This window comes from Carettochelys insculpta, chromosome 1 (genome assembly GCF_033958435.1).
Source record: "Carettochelys insculpta isolate YL-2023 chromosome 1, ASM3395843v1, whole genome shotgun sequence".
In the NCBI taxonomy this organism is placed as follows: Eukaryota; Metazoa; Chordata; order Testudines; family Carettochelyidae; genus Carettochelys; species Carettochelys insculpta.
The window spans coordinates 324,640,474-324,655,633 of NC_134137.1; the positions used below are offsets into that span (position 1 = coordinate 324,640,474).

The following is a 15,160-nucleotide window of genomic DNA, read 5'->3' on the forward strand; positions in this document are numbered from 1 at the left end:
CACTGCATATTCATATCAGTTCCTCATTAAGTAGTTACGATCCATGTCATTTAAATACCCCTTCTGATAGGGATGGGTAGTGTAGACATAGTTGAAGAGATATGCCAGAATAGCTTATTTTGAAATAATGCTGCTGAACACAAAATGCATTTTGAAATAGCCCTCAGCTATTTTGAAATAGCGTGTCTACACGTACAATAGACCCTACTTCAAAATAGAGCCATTGGATGCACTATGCCTTATTTCAAAATAGGCTCTATTCTTCTCCACAGACACGATTTTGGAATAGTTATTTCATAATAGGCTCTATTCTTTGTGGAATGAGGTTTACCTGTTTTGAAATAAGGCAGCCTAGCTGGCTTGAAACTCTATGGCTGTGTCCACACTTGTGTTCCTCTTTCTGAAGAGGCATGAAAATGAGGGAAATTAAAAATGCAAATGAGGTGCAGATTTACATAGCTGGTGCCTCATTTGCATATCCTTCATTTGAAAGAGCTTCTTTAGAAAGAAGAAAAGCAGTGTAGGCACTGCTCTTTCAAAAGTAAATCCCATCTTCGAAAGAATACATCTTCCCGTTTTTTATGAGAAGGATTCTTTTGAAGATGGGACTTATTTTCGAAAGAACAGCATCTATGCTGCTTTTCTTCTTTTGAAAGAATATGCAAATGAGGCACCAGATATGTAAATCTGCACCTCATTTGGATTTTCGATTTCCCTCATTTGCATGGCCCTTTTGAAAGAGGAATGCACGTGTAGATGCAACCTATGACTCTATGAACATCTAAGGAATGTGGCTCCAGAATTTCCACTATGCAGGTGAACAGAGAGTCAGAAATTGGGTTCTGTAACAGTGGAATATCTGATAGATTTGCTATACCAACCATGTATTTATTTGTTGTGTCATTCCTGAAATTCTTATCTGTTGACTTCTCAAATTTCATCTGAGCCTGATCCAGATATATTACCGGTCTGCTCTACAGTCCTAACCAAAACCAACAGAAAGACAGTCACTGATCTCAATGGGCCTTGGATCAGACTGTGTATAATTAGATGTCTGATTGGTATAGTATTTTTACAAATTCAGCTTCCTCACAGGTCACAAGTTTTAAATAACTTAATATTTGTTTTCTATTCACAGTTGTCTTTAAACAGTCCTAAAGGAAACAGCAAACAGTTCCTTGGCTTTACAGTTTCTGTTGTTTTCTCTATGGCCGTTTGCACAGTCAGATTCTGATGTTGGCTGTGTAACATTGGAGGCATGATTCAGTGACAACCACTCAGACTGCATCTACACTATGAGCTAAAACTGACTTTATTAAACCAATTGGTTTTATATATTCAATTTTGAGCATCCTCACCTTCCCACAGGCTCTCCACAAAATCAACTTATTACTGCCACACACAAGCCACGAAAATCGACTGTTGCAGCAGTGCATTGCGAGAACCTATCTAACAGTTCCCATAGCATTCTGGGTATTTTCACTTGTGCAGCATGGGGAAAAAATGCCCCGCAAGTGGCTGGGAGTATCTCATGACATCTTCCTACTTTTCATTTCCCAAAATCGTGGCCACCAAGGGAGACTTCCCCTGGGAAGCTAAAAGACACCCAACTTTCTCAGCCGCTAGAGACTTCCCCCTGCCGGCTGCAAGGGCTCACGAATAGCTGCCAGCCCCCCAGTATTCTAGCTGCTGAGGGAGACTTCCCCTGGCCATTTCCAGGACCCTCACCAGGCGCACGCTGCCTGGCAACTTGCGCAGCATGTCCTTTTATTGGTTCAGGGTCAAGTCACATAATGTGACTGGGCACAGGAAAGTTCCAGATTGTGTGGCACTTCTGGTGGAGGGGACAGAGAGGATGTGGGGGTCAGCACAAAATGTAAATATCTGAAAAGAAGTTTCCTATCCTATCGTACAAGCACGACCCCCACCCACAGCCTAGCTGGCGCCAGGCCACACAGAACAAAAAGACAGCTAGCACAGATAGACACACAACTACATACCCCACAGCCATGCTAATAGTAAAGAAAGAAAGATGATTTTTCAGCCTCTCATACAAGCATGACTCTACAGCCACAGGCTTCCAGGTGCCAAACTGAAACATTCTTCCTGTAGCCTAATTCCTGCGCACCTGAGAGGCGTGGAGGTGGAAGAGGGAAGACTGGAGAACTGTGGGGCATTGTGGGGCACATACAGGAAATCTCTGGAGGCAAATGAATTTGATTTAAAGACATGGCGCTTCCTCACTACCCTTCATCCAGAATTTTAAATTTGACCTGAACGCTACACCCATCAGGTTATGATGATATGTTATCGCTAAATCAATTTTAGTGCTCCATACATTGAGCTAATGGAATTTATAGTGAAGACAGGCTCTTGGTAAAATCGGGCTAAATGCTTTAAAATCAATATCTCATTGTGTAGACGTAGCATTAGACAAATCTTGGGCTGTTGAGTTTTCCTCTATTTCCTAAAATGGATCATAAGAGGGTCTGCCTCTCTTTCTGTGCAACAACATGGTTTACAATGCACCAAAGATGTGCACTGTTCAGGGAAATACGTCTGTTGATTGCAGCTGTACAGGCAAAGTGACCAAACATTAGCTCACTTCACATCTTAGCTGCGTCTACACGTGCACGCTACTTCGAAGTAGCGGCACCAACTTCGAAATAGCGCCCGTCGCGTCTACACGCGTCGGGCGCTATTTCGAAGTTAACTTCGACGTTAGGCGGCGAGACGTCGAAGTCGCTAACCCCATGAGCGGATAGGAATAGCGCCCTACTTCGACGTTCAACATTGAAGTAGGGACCGTGTAGACGATCCGCGTCCCGCAACGTCAAAATTGACGGGTCCTCCATGGCGGCCATCAGCTGGGGGGTTGAGAGATGCTCTCTCTCCAGCCCCTGCGGGGCTCTATGGTCACCGTGGGCAGCAGCCCTTAGCCCAGGGCTTCTGGCTGCTTCTGCGGCAGCTGGGGATCTATGCTGCAGGCACAGGGTCTGCAACCAGTTGTCAGCTCTGTGTATCTTGTGTTGTTTAGTGCAACTGTGTCTGGGAGGGGCCCTTTAAGGGAGCGGCTGGCTGTTGAGTCCGCCCTGTGACCCTGTCTGCAGCTGTGCCTGGCACCCTTATTTCGATGTGTGCTACTTTGACATGTAGACGTTCCCTCGCTGAGCCTATTTCGATGTTGGGCTGAGCAACGTCGAAGTTAAACATCGACGTTGCCAGCCCTGGAGGACGTGTAGACGTTATTCATCGAAATAGTCTATTTCGATGTCGCAACATCGAAATAAGCTATTTCGATGTTGGCTGCACGTGTAGACGTAGCCCTTATCATACAACCATCTCCAAGTAAGCAAACAGACTTTTAACCCTCTCATCCATCCGCACGTGTTTCTGGGTGATCTGGGTCTGGTGTGGTAATGGGGTCACAACTGGGAAAGAGATGAGGGGAATAGCTGAGAGTGTTGGATGACTAGTGAACGGTAATGAGTTTCTGAGTAGTGAACTGAGGAACTCAATTCTGGTGGCTGGAATGTTGAAGAGCTGGAGGAAGGGAGGGAAACCAAAGGGTTGGGCAGGTTGAGAAGTGATAGGGCAGAACTGGCCATGCACTATGGAACTGTATGGCTATGTCTACACTAGCCCCAAACTTCGAAATGGCCACTCAAATGGCCATTTCGAAGTTTACTAATGAAGCGCTGAAATGCATATTCAGCGCTTCATTAGCATGCGGGCGGCCGCGGCGCTTCAAAATTGATGCGCCTCACTGCTGCGCGTCTCGTCCCGACGGGGCTCCTTTTCGAAAGGACCCCACTTACTTTGAAGTCCCCTTATTCCCATCAGCTCATGGGCCATTTCGCATGGCCATTTCGAAGTGTGGGGCTAGTGTAGACATGGCCTATCTGTGGGAGAGAGGCAGGCAGATGAGGAGGTAGAAATTTGGGGAGGGGTGAAGCAAACACAGGCTGAAGGCAAGTGTGAGATGAGAAGGTCACAAGTCAACTGAGCCATGGAAGCTGTCCGGGATATCAAGCAATACAAATATGTCAATTGAAGGCTCATCCACTATGACTGAACATAGGAACTGGGTATCTAACAATCTGATTTTCTACTGCTTGAGATAGAGAATCAGATGAGTTTTCTTGGAGATTCTAACAGGCTGAGACATCTAAAAATGGTCTAGCCAACAGCTGGGGCAAAGAGGATTGGTTTGTGCATAAGATCCTGGAAGGCTGGGCAAAAAGAAGATAGTGGGAACATCGGTAGCCAATTAGAAGTTGTGTGTCAATTGTCAGAAGAGTTCTGTAGAAAGCAAGGTTGCTTAAGGGAGTAAATAAAGTGAACAGGGGCAGGATCCATTTGTCAGCCAGCTCTATGAAGTCCACAAGCACTGCAAGACCTTGATGTTAGAGCCATCCAAGTTTGCAGCTACAGTAGGAAGTCAACATGAGGAGATGAAAACCCAAAGGACATTTCTTACAAAGGTTATGTCTACACTAGCACTGCCCCCTTTCAAAAGGGAGATGCCAATGAGACACTTTGGGATATGCTAATGAGGCACTGCAATGAATATGTAGCACCTCATTAGCATAATGGTGGTCGCAACACTTCGAAAGTGTCACTTTCGATTGTGCGCTGCTCATCTACACAGAGTCCTTTTCAAAAGGACCCTGAACATAGGAATAAGGGGATTTTGAAGTGTATGGGATCCTTTAGAAAAAGACCCCATGTAGGTGAGCCATACATGATCGAAAGCAGCTCTTTTGAAGTGCTGCGGCCACCATTATGCTAATGAGGTGCTGTATATTTATTCATGTGCCTCATTAGCATACCTCGAAGTGTCTCATTAGCATCCTCCTTTCAAAAGGGCAGGGGGCTAGAGTAGACATAGCTAAAGTAATGAAAAATTAAAGGTAGTTAAATTTGGTTCTTGGCCTCTTGGAAGTAGCTCAGTAGAAATTTTAAATATTTACAATGCTAAAATATTATCTCAGCTATATTTAATAAGAGGAGGGCAATACACTTATTACATTTATTACAGAATAAGCGGAGTGTTTCCATGAACCACATATTTTACGTATTAAAAATTAGTGCTTGTAAATATTGCAATCTCACCACAATTTTGTTTAGATTTGAAATTTTTACAAGTTGAAACAAAAGCAGATTATCTCACTGACCCACAACCTTCAGCTCAGCATTTGCATATATAATTCCATTTATATTTTCTGCTATACATTGATACATGCCGGCATCCTCAATAGTCAGTCCTTGTATTCTTAATTCACCTCTCCGGAACTGCAAAAAAAAAAAAATAAAAATCATATTCACTACAAAGTCATAAGATTCCAATCCATCCCTGCTTCTTTGATTTTCTGATTTCATGTTAGTGTTTAAGATGAGTCTTTCACATTCATTTAGAGCACTGAAGATCCTTTATTTTTTCCTCCTTTAGTTTCTAAACTTTGTGGCAAGACGTTGTATCTTTTTGAATGGAAGGACTGTGGGAAGGGATAGCTCAATGGTTTATGACACAAAACTAGGGGGAGAGGTAGATATGTTGGAAGGCAGAGAGAGAATCCAGAGGGACCTGGATAAATTGGAGGACTGGGCCAAAAGAAATCTGATGGGGTTCAATAAGGAGAAGTGTAGAGTCCTGCAGCTGGGGCAGAAGAATTCCGAACACTGTTACAGGCTGGGGACCAACTGGCTCAGCAGCAGTACAATGGAAAGGGACCTAGGGGTTATGGTGGATAAAAGGCTGGATATGAGTAAACAGTGTGCCCTTGTAACCAAGAAAGCTAACGGTGTACTGGGGTGCCTTAGGAGGAGCATTTCGAGCAGATCTAGGGAAGTAGTTATTCCTCTTTATTCGGCACTCGTGAGGCCACATCTGGAATATTTTGTCCAGTTTTGGGCCCCCCAGTATAAAAAGGATGTGGATTTGCTAGAGCAGGTTCAGCGAAGGGCAACAAAAATGATTAAGGGTCTGGAGCACAAGACCTATGAGGATAGGCTGAGGGATTTGGGCTTGTTTAGTTTACAGAAGAGAAGACTTAAAGGTGATTTAATAGCAGCCTTCAACTTCCTGAAAGGGAGCTCTAAAAAGCAGGGTGAGAAACTGTTCTCAGTGGTGTCAGATGGCAGAACAAGGAGTAATGGTCAGAAGTTGAAGAGGGAAAGGTGTAGGTTAGATATTAGGAAAAAAATTCTTCACCAGGCAAGTGGTGAAGCATTGGAATGTGTTGCCTAGAGAGGTGGTGCATTCTCCATCCCTTGAGGTTTTTAAGTCCCAGCTTGACAAGGTCCTGGCTGGGATGACTTAGTAGGGGTTGATCCTGCTTGAAGCAGGGGGCTGGACTAGATGACCTCCTGAGGTCCCTTCCAGCCCTATGATTCTGAGATTCTGTGACTGTGTGTCACCCCCTATTTGACTGGAAGGATCATGGCTGAACAACCGTGTACCTCAGTGTGAAAGCTCTAAAACAATCCTAATTCTGAAGACTGATGCTAAAGACAACTGAAGAACCTGGAGCCAAATCTGTTCTTTCCACATGCTTAGCACACAGCAGATCTGCGAAGCCAATGACGCAGGCCAATGTGCTTCACTTCAACAAACTGCAAGATAACATCTACAATATATTCTTATATCTTGTTTTGCAACATGAGTACTTCCATTGTTAAGGCTTGCTTTACCACCCATTGAAGTTAATGGGAATCTTCTGAAGGACTTCAGTGTTAATTGATGTGGGCCCAATTGAGTGTCCTGCTTCTACAAACCACAGTAAATATAATTAAGAAGCTGGTACAGTTTGAAAAAAAACCCATAAAACTCCAAACGGCAACACAGCAAGAGCTACTATGAAATTCAGTAGATAACTATTTAAATATGTGAAAACATTGTCCCTTGGGAAATTGGCTGAGCAGCTTTAGATTTAGCATAAGGGTCAATTGTACTATTTGGGATCACTAAAGATTAAAGAAATATTACTCTTTTCATTCTCTGTACTTTTTATTAATAAAAAAATTCAGTATGCTTTTCTGAAGGGAATTCTGTCAGTGTCAGCCAAGGGAAATATCTTTTAAGAACCCTCTAATTTAGAAAGAGAACATATTCTCATGGAAATGAGACTACTTTTGTTCTTTTCTATCAGAAACAATATTTTAATTTCTATCAGAGTATAACTGTGTGGTACTGTAAACATGTGCCATATTATTTGAGAACTACATGATATTCTTCTGCAATACAAAATACTGATTTTGTCATTGATAGCCCAGCTAAAAAGGACAGTCAAGTGATTTAGCTTGTTAAATTACTTGTTTGTAATAGCCACAGAAGCTAAAAATGGGATTGTTTTCTTTTGGGCTATCCTTTTCCATATGGCAGATACTGATATCCCTGCCCCCACTTTTCCACCCTGCGCATATTTTTCTCAAAGCACACAGCCAAAATACCACTGATCTATTGTCTTCTTTAACTGTATACCAATATCATGGTGATTACAGTTCTGGAAATGCAGCTGTGTGTTAGTATGCTTGTGAACCTTCTTCTTTTTAGCCTGTTCTACAGAAGTGGAGTATACAATATCGTGAGTCTAACATAAACAATGCCAAAACAAAACAGCAGAAATGTAGCACTTTAAAAACTAACAAAATGATTTATTAGGTGACTGAACACAGAATAACACGGCTACCTCTCTGTTACTATAAACAATGCTAGGGCTTCTGGTTTTGGGGGTTTATTAATTTCATTTTCTGGGTTTACATTAGTAGCAGTTTTGAGTCCTACCTTGATAAGCAAAAATCAGTTTCTTTCAGGGCTTTCTCTCTGAATTTACTGTGATGTATAGTCCCATTGTAATGTACCCCAGTGCTCTGTAATTTAGCACCATTTCAAATGATACTATGTAAGAGTGCACTAGGGAAATTTTAATGTGCACCTGCATGGACCAAATAATGTATAACACACTCGAGGGCACTTTGGAAGTCACAACCTTGTAATCCACATTATTGATATACGTAGATAAGCCCTTAGGTACACGTAACCATTTACAATGTTTCTCCAATACAGGATGAACCTCTCTAGTGCAGCAACATCTGTGGTCTGGCATGATTTCAGTTAGCCGGGTGTCCATTTATCACAGGTGTGACCAAGTTTTCTGTGGTTCCATAAAGTTTATTTACAGACACCAACACCATTTCTGGCTCTCAGTCTGTGTCTACACTTAGTAAAATCTTCAAAATGGCCATGGTTAATGGCCAGATCAAAGAACACTATTGAGGTGCTGAAACGCATATTCAGTGCCTTATCAGCATGCCAGTGGCTGCAGCACTTTGAAATTGCTGTGTTTCGCTGCCGCGCGGCTTGTCTACACACGGTCCTTTTCAAAAGGACCCCGTCAGCTTCAAAATCCCCTTATTCCTATTAGCTCAGACCACAGATGAGCTCATAGGAATAAGGGGATTTCAAAGTTGGTGGGGTCCTTTCGAAAAGGACCTCTGTGTAAACGAACTGCGCAGCAGCAAAATGCGGCAATTTCGAAGTGCCACCGCCACTGGCATGCTAATGAGGCGCTGAATATGCATTTCAGCACCTCAATAGTATTCTTCAATCTGGCCATTAACCATGGCCATTTAGAAGATTCTACTAAGTGTGGACATAGCCTCAGAGTTATTTAGCTCTAAGTGACCCCTAAATGTCTTCTAAAAGCCCAGTAAGCACTAAAAGTTTTCGTAATGCTGTTAGACAATATTGATCACCTATGTTCTGGTGAATTCTCTCATTCGGCACTGGTCAGGTCCGAAGGGTGCTGAACTAGAGAGGTTCAACCTTTATTTACTAAATAAACACCAAACTCATTTCTTTCTCTATTAGCTGGAGCTATATCAATGTTTATCAGTTAAAACCTAAAATGAGAAACTATATCAATGGCTATTAAAATATTTTTGAGAATGCTGAAATGAAAATTAATGTCTATTTAAGACGCAGAAAATATGCCTCCAAAAAGGAAAACAACTGGAAAGCTGATAGAAAATTGCATCTAAGTTACTGGGCAGTGCTTTTATTTTACACTTCATGTCTACTAAAAATGTGAAATTTGCAATACCCTGTGACATGAAATAAATGAAGACATTGCAAGTAACGTTATGTGACCAGCAACCTGTATCCCTCCATTGGCTTGGTCTCTGCACAAATATTTTGACATACATTCATGTTTAATGTGGTAAAAGGAATGTGGGGGGATTTGATCCCTAATGCAGTCTGAATTATCAAATGTTTATATCATATACTTCAGAAGAATTCTAACAGTTTAATAATGTATACTTTAAAGTAATATTCAGTGTGTACATAAGCAATGAATACAACAAATGACATAGAAATATACCAACCGATACTCCATTTTTCAACCACCTGATTGTTGGAGTAGGCTTGCCTGTGGCTACACAAGGCCAGTGTAGATCACTGCCTACGCCTCTCTCTGTGTCATTGATATGTTCTACCCATTCTGGGTATGCTGAAAAACAAAAAAAACCAGAATGCCTTGTAAATACTAAACATAAGTTTAACAATCATTTTAATTCTTTATTTAGGTCTATTCATGTGTTTTTAGCTTCACTTTTCCACTAAGAATTAAGCAAAAACACTGAGTCTCAAAAGCCAATTTGCATTGTGCAACTGCAGTAAGGCTGACTGCATTTCTTAACAAGATGCAAAGTATCCTGAAGTGCCAATGCTCTTTCTTTACAAATCTGCCCTAAAGACACAAGAGGAGCAGTCCCACTGAACTGCAATTATAGATTCACTGAAATAGCTCTTCATAATTCAGCCAAGTTACTTATTCCCAGTTCCGCAGTCATGTCGGACATCAGCTCTTATAAAAACTGGTTAGGCTGAGGGTGTGCTGACACCACTGCCTGTGATGCTGACCAATATTGTCTCAATGTTCCTCATACTTGAAAAACTGTATTATACTGTAACGTATTCCTCATTGTTCTCTGTCTGTACTGATGTGCTGCACCCTGTGTTATATATTGATTACAATGCCTCTGGTGTAGGAACAATCCTTTTGGTTTGTTTGTGTACATGGCTTCACACAGTGGAGTTCTGGTCCACAACTAGAGCTTCTAGGTTCCATGGTAAGGCAAGTAAATAAGTAAATAAATACACATAAAATACTAGACACTTCTACAGAAAGTTACAGTATCATTCAATTCTTTCACAGAGAACAATATCATTAACTGTTTTTGCCCTCTGCTTACTAACCTGCAAATAAATAACAATCCCAAAACACAGAGATAAGATCAAATGTCCTGCTGAGTCCCTGCTCAGGTCAACATCATAATAACATAAAAGATAAGGATATGTACCATCTACTGGTGTCAGTGCCAACTACACAAAATGGTTACTTACCTTTCCTTAACTGCTGTTCTTGGACAGCTGATGCACTTTCCACCATAGTTTCTCTCAGCACTTCCCATCAGGGCAGTGTGAATGCCCCATACACCTCATACAGAATCACAGAATCACAGGGCTGGAAGGGATCTCTGGAGGTCTTCTAGTCCAGACCCCTGCTTCAAGCAGGATCAACCCCAACTAAGTCATCCCAGCCAGGACTTAAAAACCTCGAGGGATGGAGAATCCACCACCTGTCTAGGCAACGCATTCCAATGCTTCACCACCTGCCTGGTGAAGTAGTTTTTCCTAATACCTAACCTACACCTCTCCCTCTTCAACTTCTGACCATTACTCCTTGTTCTGTCATCTGACACCACTGAGAACAGTTTCTCACCCTGCTTTTTAGAGCTTGCCTTCAGGAAGTTGAAGGCTGCTATTAAATCACCTCTAAGTCTTCTCTTCTGTAAACTAAACAAGCCCAAATCCCTCAGTCTATCCTCATAGGTCTTGTGCTCCAGACCCTTAACCATTTTTGTTGCCCTTCTCTGAACCGGCTCCAGCAAATCCACATTCTTTTTATCCTGGGGGGCCCAAAACTGGACACAATATTCCAGATGTGGCCTCACGAGTGCCGAATAAAGAGGAATAACTACTTCTCTAGATCTGCTCGAAATGCTCCTCCTAAGCACCCTAGTATGCCGTTAGCCTTCTCGGCTACAAGGGCACACTGTTTACTCATGTTACTGCTCATAAAGTATAAAGTGCCCTGTTGCCCACAACTCCTTCAGCCCTCCTTACTGGAGAGACCCTTACAGAGAGAGAAGAAGTGTATAGGGGGAAAAACGGGTATCTGTTTTGGTTTTGTTTTTTTCTTTTAGTGACTGCACATGCCTATTCCACTACAGATGACTCAAAAACAGGTTGAACTGGAGGTCTGATTCTTCTTATTTGCACCATCACCGCAAGGGAACCTGGAAGCAGGCAGGGCTGCCAACAGAATTGCTGAGCCCCTGGGAAAATTGAGGGAGCAACTCTGGGCCCCTGGAAGTGTCAGGGCCTCAGATGCAAGGGGCAGGGCTGGTATTGACTTGCCATATGCATGACAGGCTACTCTCTCTCAGTCCAACCTTCAGGGCTGCCTAGACCTCAGGAGAGGGAAGTTATGCTGGGTGAGAGGGGTTCATCTTTGAGTGCATCTCAGTGTCCTTTGCAGCACCTGCAGTCTGTAGTTCTCGAAGGTCCCAGTTTTGAGTCCTTTGAGATGTATGAAGTCTTTTCTTTGGTACCAGTGAGGCTAGCTAGCTAGAGTGGATGGAGCACCCCTGACCAACTCAGATGAGTTGAGAAAAGGAAAACTCTGCTGGAGGGTGAAACATAGAAGCTATGAGTAAATATACAAGCTTGGATGCCCCATTCATGCTTCAATCCTCAATTGTGACTTTTAACACCTATGTGGGATTTCCTCAGACATTTTGGTTAGCTGGGGATGGGGGATGGAGGTCAGTGAATACCATTGGCTTGCCATAGGTGTGACAGGCTTTAAAGCCAGGAGATAGTGGCATGAATCTGGTACTGGACCCAATTTCCAGTCACCAGAGAACAGTCTACATTAAAAATGAGATTAAATGTATACTGATTGGCAACGAGATATAAAAACACTACTCTGAGCCAAACTAACATTACAGGGACTACATATAAACAAGAAAGTAAGGAAAGATTTTTGAAATGCAAAGATCTCAGCACCAATAACCATCACAGATGGTCGGAAGGAACTTAGGGTGACTGGAGTACAATGAAGCCCCTTATAACTGCATGCAGGAGGATGAGGCTGCCCCAGAAGGTGCTCATGCTGCCTTGAAGGATACTGCTGAGAGAAAAATCTCTGGCACACAGTGACAGTGGAATGGTCAAGCAAAGAAGAATCATTCCAATATTGTGCTAGCCATTGACATTAGTTCATTGTTTTAAGCAGCAATACATAGAAATAGGTATATCAGTGTACTGATGGTGCCATATTTTACACCTCATACCACTGCATAAATATTTTGTAAGGATGAACTGAGAATTCATAGGTAAGGCGCAGGGAGAATTTTTCTTTCTTTTGTTTATAATCCTGCATCTATCTTAGCAAACTGTTTGCTATGGCTATATGGGGTGTACCATTATATATGTGCAAATTCAGTTCACCACAGGCACAGCTATCCCGTTTCCAGTTGTTATATCAGGACTAAGGATTATTTCTTTTTGTTCATGCTTGCATGTGCAGTGCATGCACAAGGTTTTTATTTGCATGGAAAAATCAGGCTCTTCTTCTTAGACTGCAAGCATCAGTGCATGTCAGTTACAGAAGAATGTGCAAGAATATAATTCCTGTACTAATTACAAGTGACGGCATGAAGTGTTTCACTAGGCCAGTCAACTGAAAGACATTCTGAGTGACAAACTGTGTTGAAACTGTAGCCAAAGGCATGTACAGATGATAATAAATAACAAATATAAAAAGTATGCAAAGCTAATATTACACATATGCCTTAAGCCAATTAAAGCAATCCAGCCTTATGGATGGAAATTTACATTTATCTCACCCTCCTGAAAAAAAATTCATTTATAAAAGATCTTGCTTAGTGTATTCTGGAGAATCTACTGATGCAGCAAGATGGTTTGCTTCAGCCAAAGGAAAAATAAATTACATATTTCTCCACTAACCCCTCAGAAAAAGTTGAAATACACACATTTGCAGCACAGAAAGCAAACCATGGCAAACTTAGAATCTGTAGGCCAAATAATGATGATTCCCTTCTACATGCCACATCTCCACCTCAAAACTGAGACACTTTTTATAAATTCAGAGAAAGTTAATTTTTAAAAAAGACCGTGGGCATGAATCTTTGATCCAGTCTGATTGGTTTATGTTTCTTACCATAGTGTCCAGGAAGAGAACATTTTAATTTGAAATTTCAGTTTGAGAATATAACATTCGTTTAACATAAAAGTTTACAAGAATGTAATCTGGATATCAGATATCTGAATATCCTACTAAAACATGCAAAAGCACATTTGCGATGTATTTCTTTTAAAAATATCATAGAGGTAGCCATGTTAATCTGTAGCTTCGAGAACAACAAGAAGTCTTGTGGCACCTTGTAGACTAACAGATATTTTGGAGTATAAGCTTTCGTGGGCAAAGACCAGCTTCATCAGATGCATGGGGGGTGGGTTTCAGAGGGGTATTTAAAGAGTGGGGTCCCAGTAAGAGGGAGAGTCAGAGCTGACAAGGTCTATTCAGCAAGGCGGAAATGGCCCAGTATCAACAGTACTTATCAAAAGAGTCAAAAACAAATCAGATCAGACAGGGGGATGTGAGCTTTTGTCAGAGTCTAATGGGGAGATATTAGAACCCACTCCCAGTCTCCGTTTAATCCATGGTTAATGGAGTCAAATTTGCAAATAAATTGCAGCTCTCTCTCCATTGGATTTTTGACATTTTTTTGTTTCATAACTGTCACCCTTAAATCTGCCAATCTCCACAGTGGCAGATTTAAGGGTGACAGTCCTGAGACAAAAAAATTTCAAAAATCCAATGGAGAGAGTAATCTCTGAGCTGCAATTTATTTGCAAATTTGTCTCCATTAACCATGGATTAAACAGAGACTGGGAGTGGCTCGTAGTTTACAAAGGCAGTTTCTCTGCTCTAGGTGCTAATATCTCCCCATTAGACTCTGACAAAGGCTCACATCCTGGTCTGATCTGACTTGCTTTTTCCTCTTTTGATAAGTACTGCTGATACTGGGCCATTTCTACCTTGCTGAATAGACCTTGTCAGTTCTGACCCTCCCTCGTACTGGGACCCCACTCTTTAAATACCCCTCTGAAACCATCCCCCAACTCATGCATCTGATGAAGCGGGTCTTTGCCCATGAAAGCTTATGCTCCAAAGTATCTGTTAGTCTACAAGGTGCCACAAGACTTCTTGTTGTTTAAAAAATTACTTTTCCTTCTAAGACAGTGAATGAATGCATACAATTATATTAGAATATGGGGAAAAGGAAGAATAAGCATCTCTTCCCATAAGTGCAGGAGTCTCAGAAACATAAGACCAGATACAAATTTATTACAGGGATCTTGAACTGTCCTATACCAACTGTAATAACTGTAATCACAAGGAATGCTGCATGTTGTGAGAAAATAAATACTTTGTTTTACAGATATCAAGAAATCTGTTGGTCTATAAGGTGACGCAGGACTTCTCAGTGCTTTTGCGGATACAGGCTAACAAGGCTACCCCTCTGATACTTGTCTTACTTGGGTAGTTCAGAGGCCATCCAGGATAGGGAACATTGAAAATAAGTAATACACCAAGCAATTTAAATGGACATGTAAAAAAAAACAGAAATATTTTAAAATATTTAAAAACTTGAAAAGTGAAGTAGAGAAATCTCAAAAGAATTATTAACATTTATATACATTAATAAAATATGCCAATGAAGTTAGGGTAAACCAGAAATTTAAGGGATCTTTATGATCTTTAGAAAGAATGTGTTTATAAAAGAGAAATTGTAGGTGGGCAGAGGAGATAGAAATGGTGAAAAATACCAGACACAATGAAAAAACATGAACGTGTGATAAATCTAGTGACCCCTTATTCCCTTGGACATTTTTAGATTCCATTGTTCCACAGCTAAGCAAATATGTCATTTTTAAAACCTTGCACATTACAGTCAAGATGTTAAGTGCAGCTACTACAATAAACTAAATTGAGCAGTTGTT

At 41.5% G+C, this 15,160-nt stretch overlaps 1 protein-coding gene across 1 annotated transcript in view; it reads right to left on the reverse strand.

Annotated features, from left to right (window-relative positions):
• The window catches only part of CNTN1 (contactin 1), a 187,105-nt gene that overhangs the window by 131,110 nt on the left and 40,835 nt on the right, over window positions 1-15,160 (reverse strand). Inside the window, exons 8-9 of the mRNA XM_074984080.1 lie at window positions 9,388-9,512; window positions 5,178-5,295 (exon numbers count right to left, since the gene is read on the reverse strand). Of these exons, the coding sequence (XP_074840181.1) occupies window positions 5,178-5,295; window positions 9,388-9,512 (243 nt within the window). The remainder of the gene's footprint in view (window positions 1-5,177; window positions 5,296-9,387; window positions 9,513-15,160) is intronic.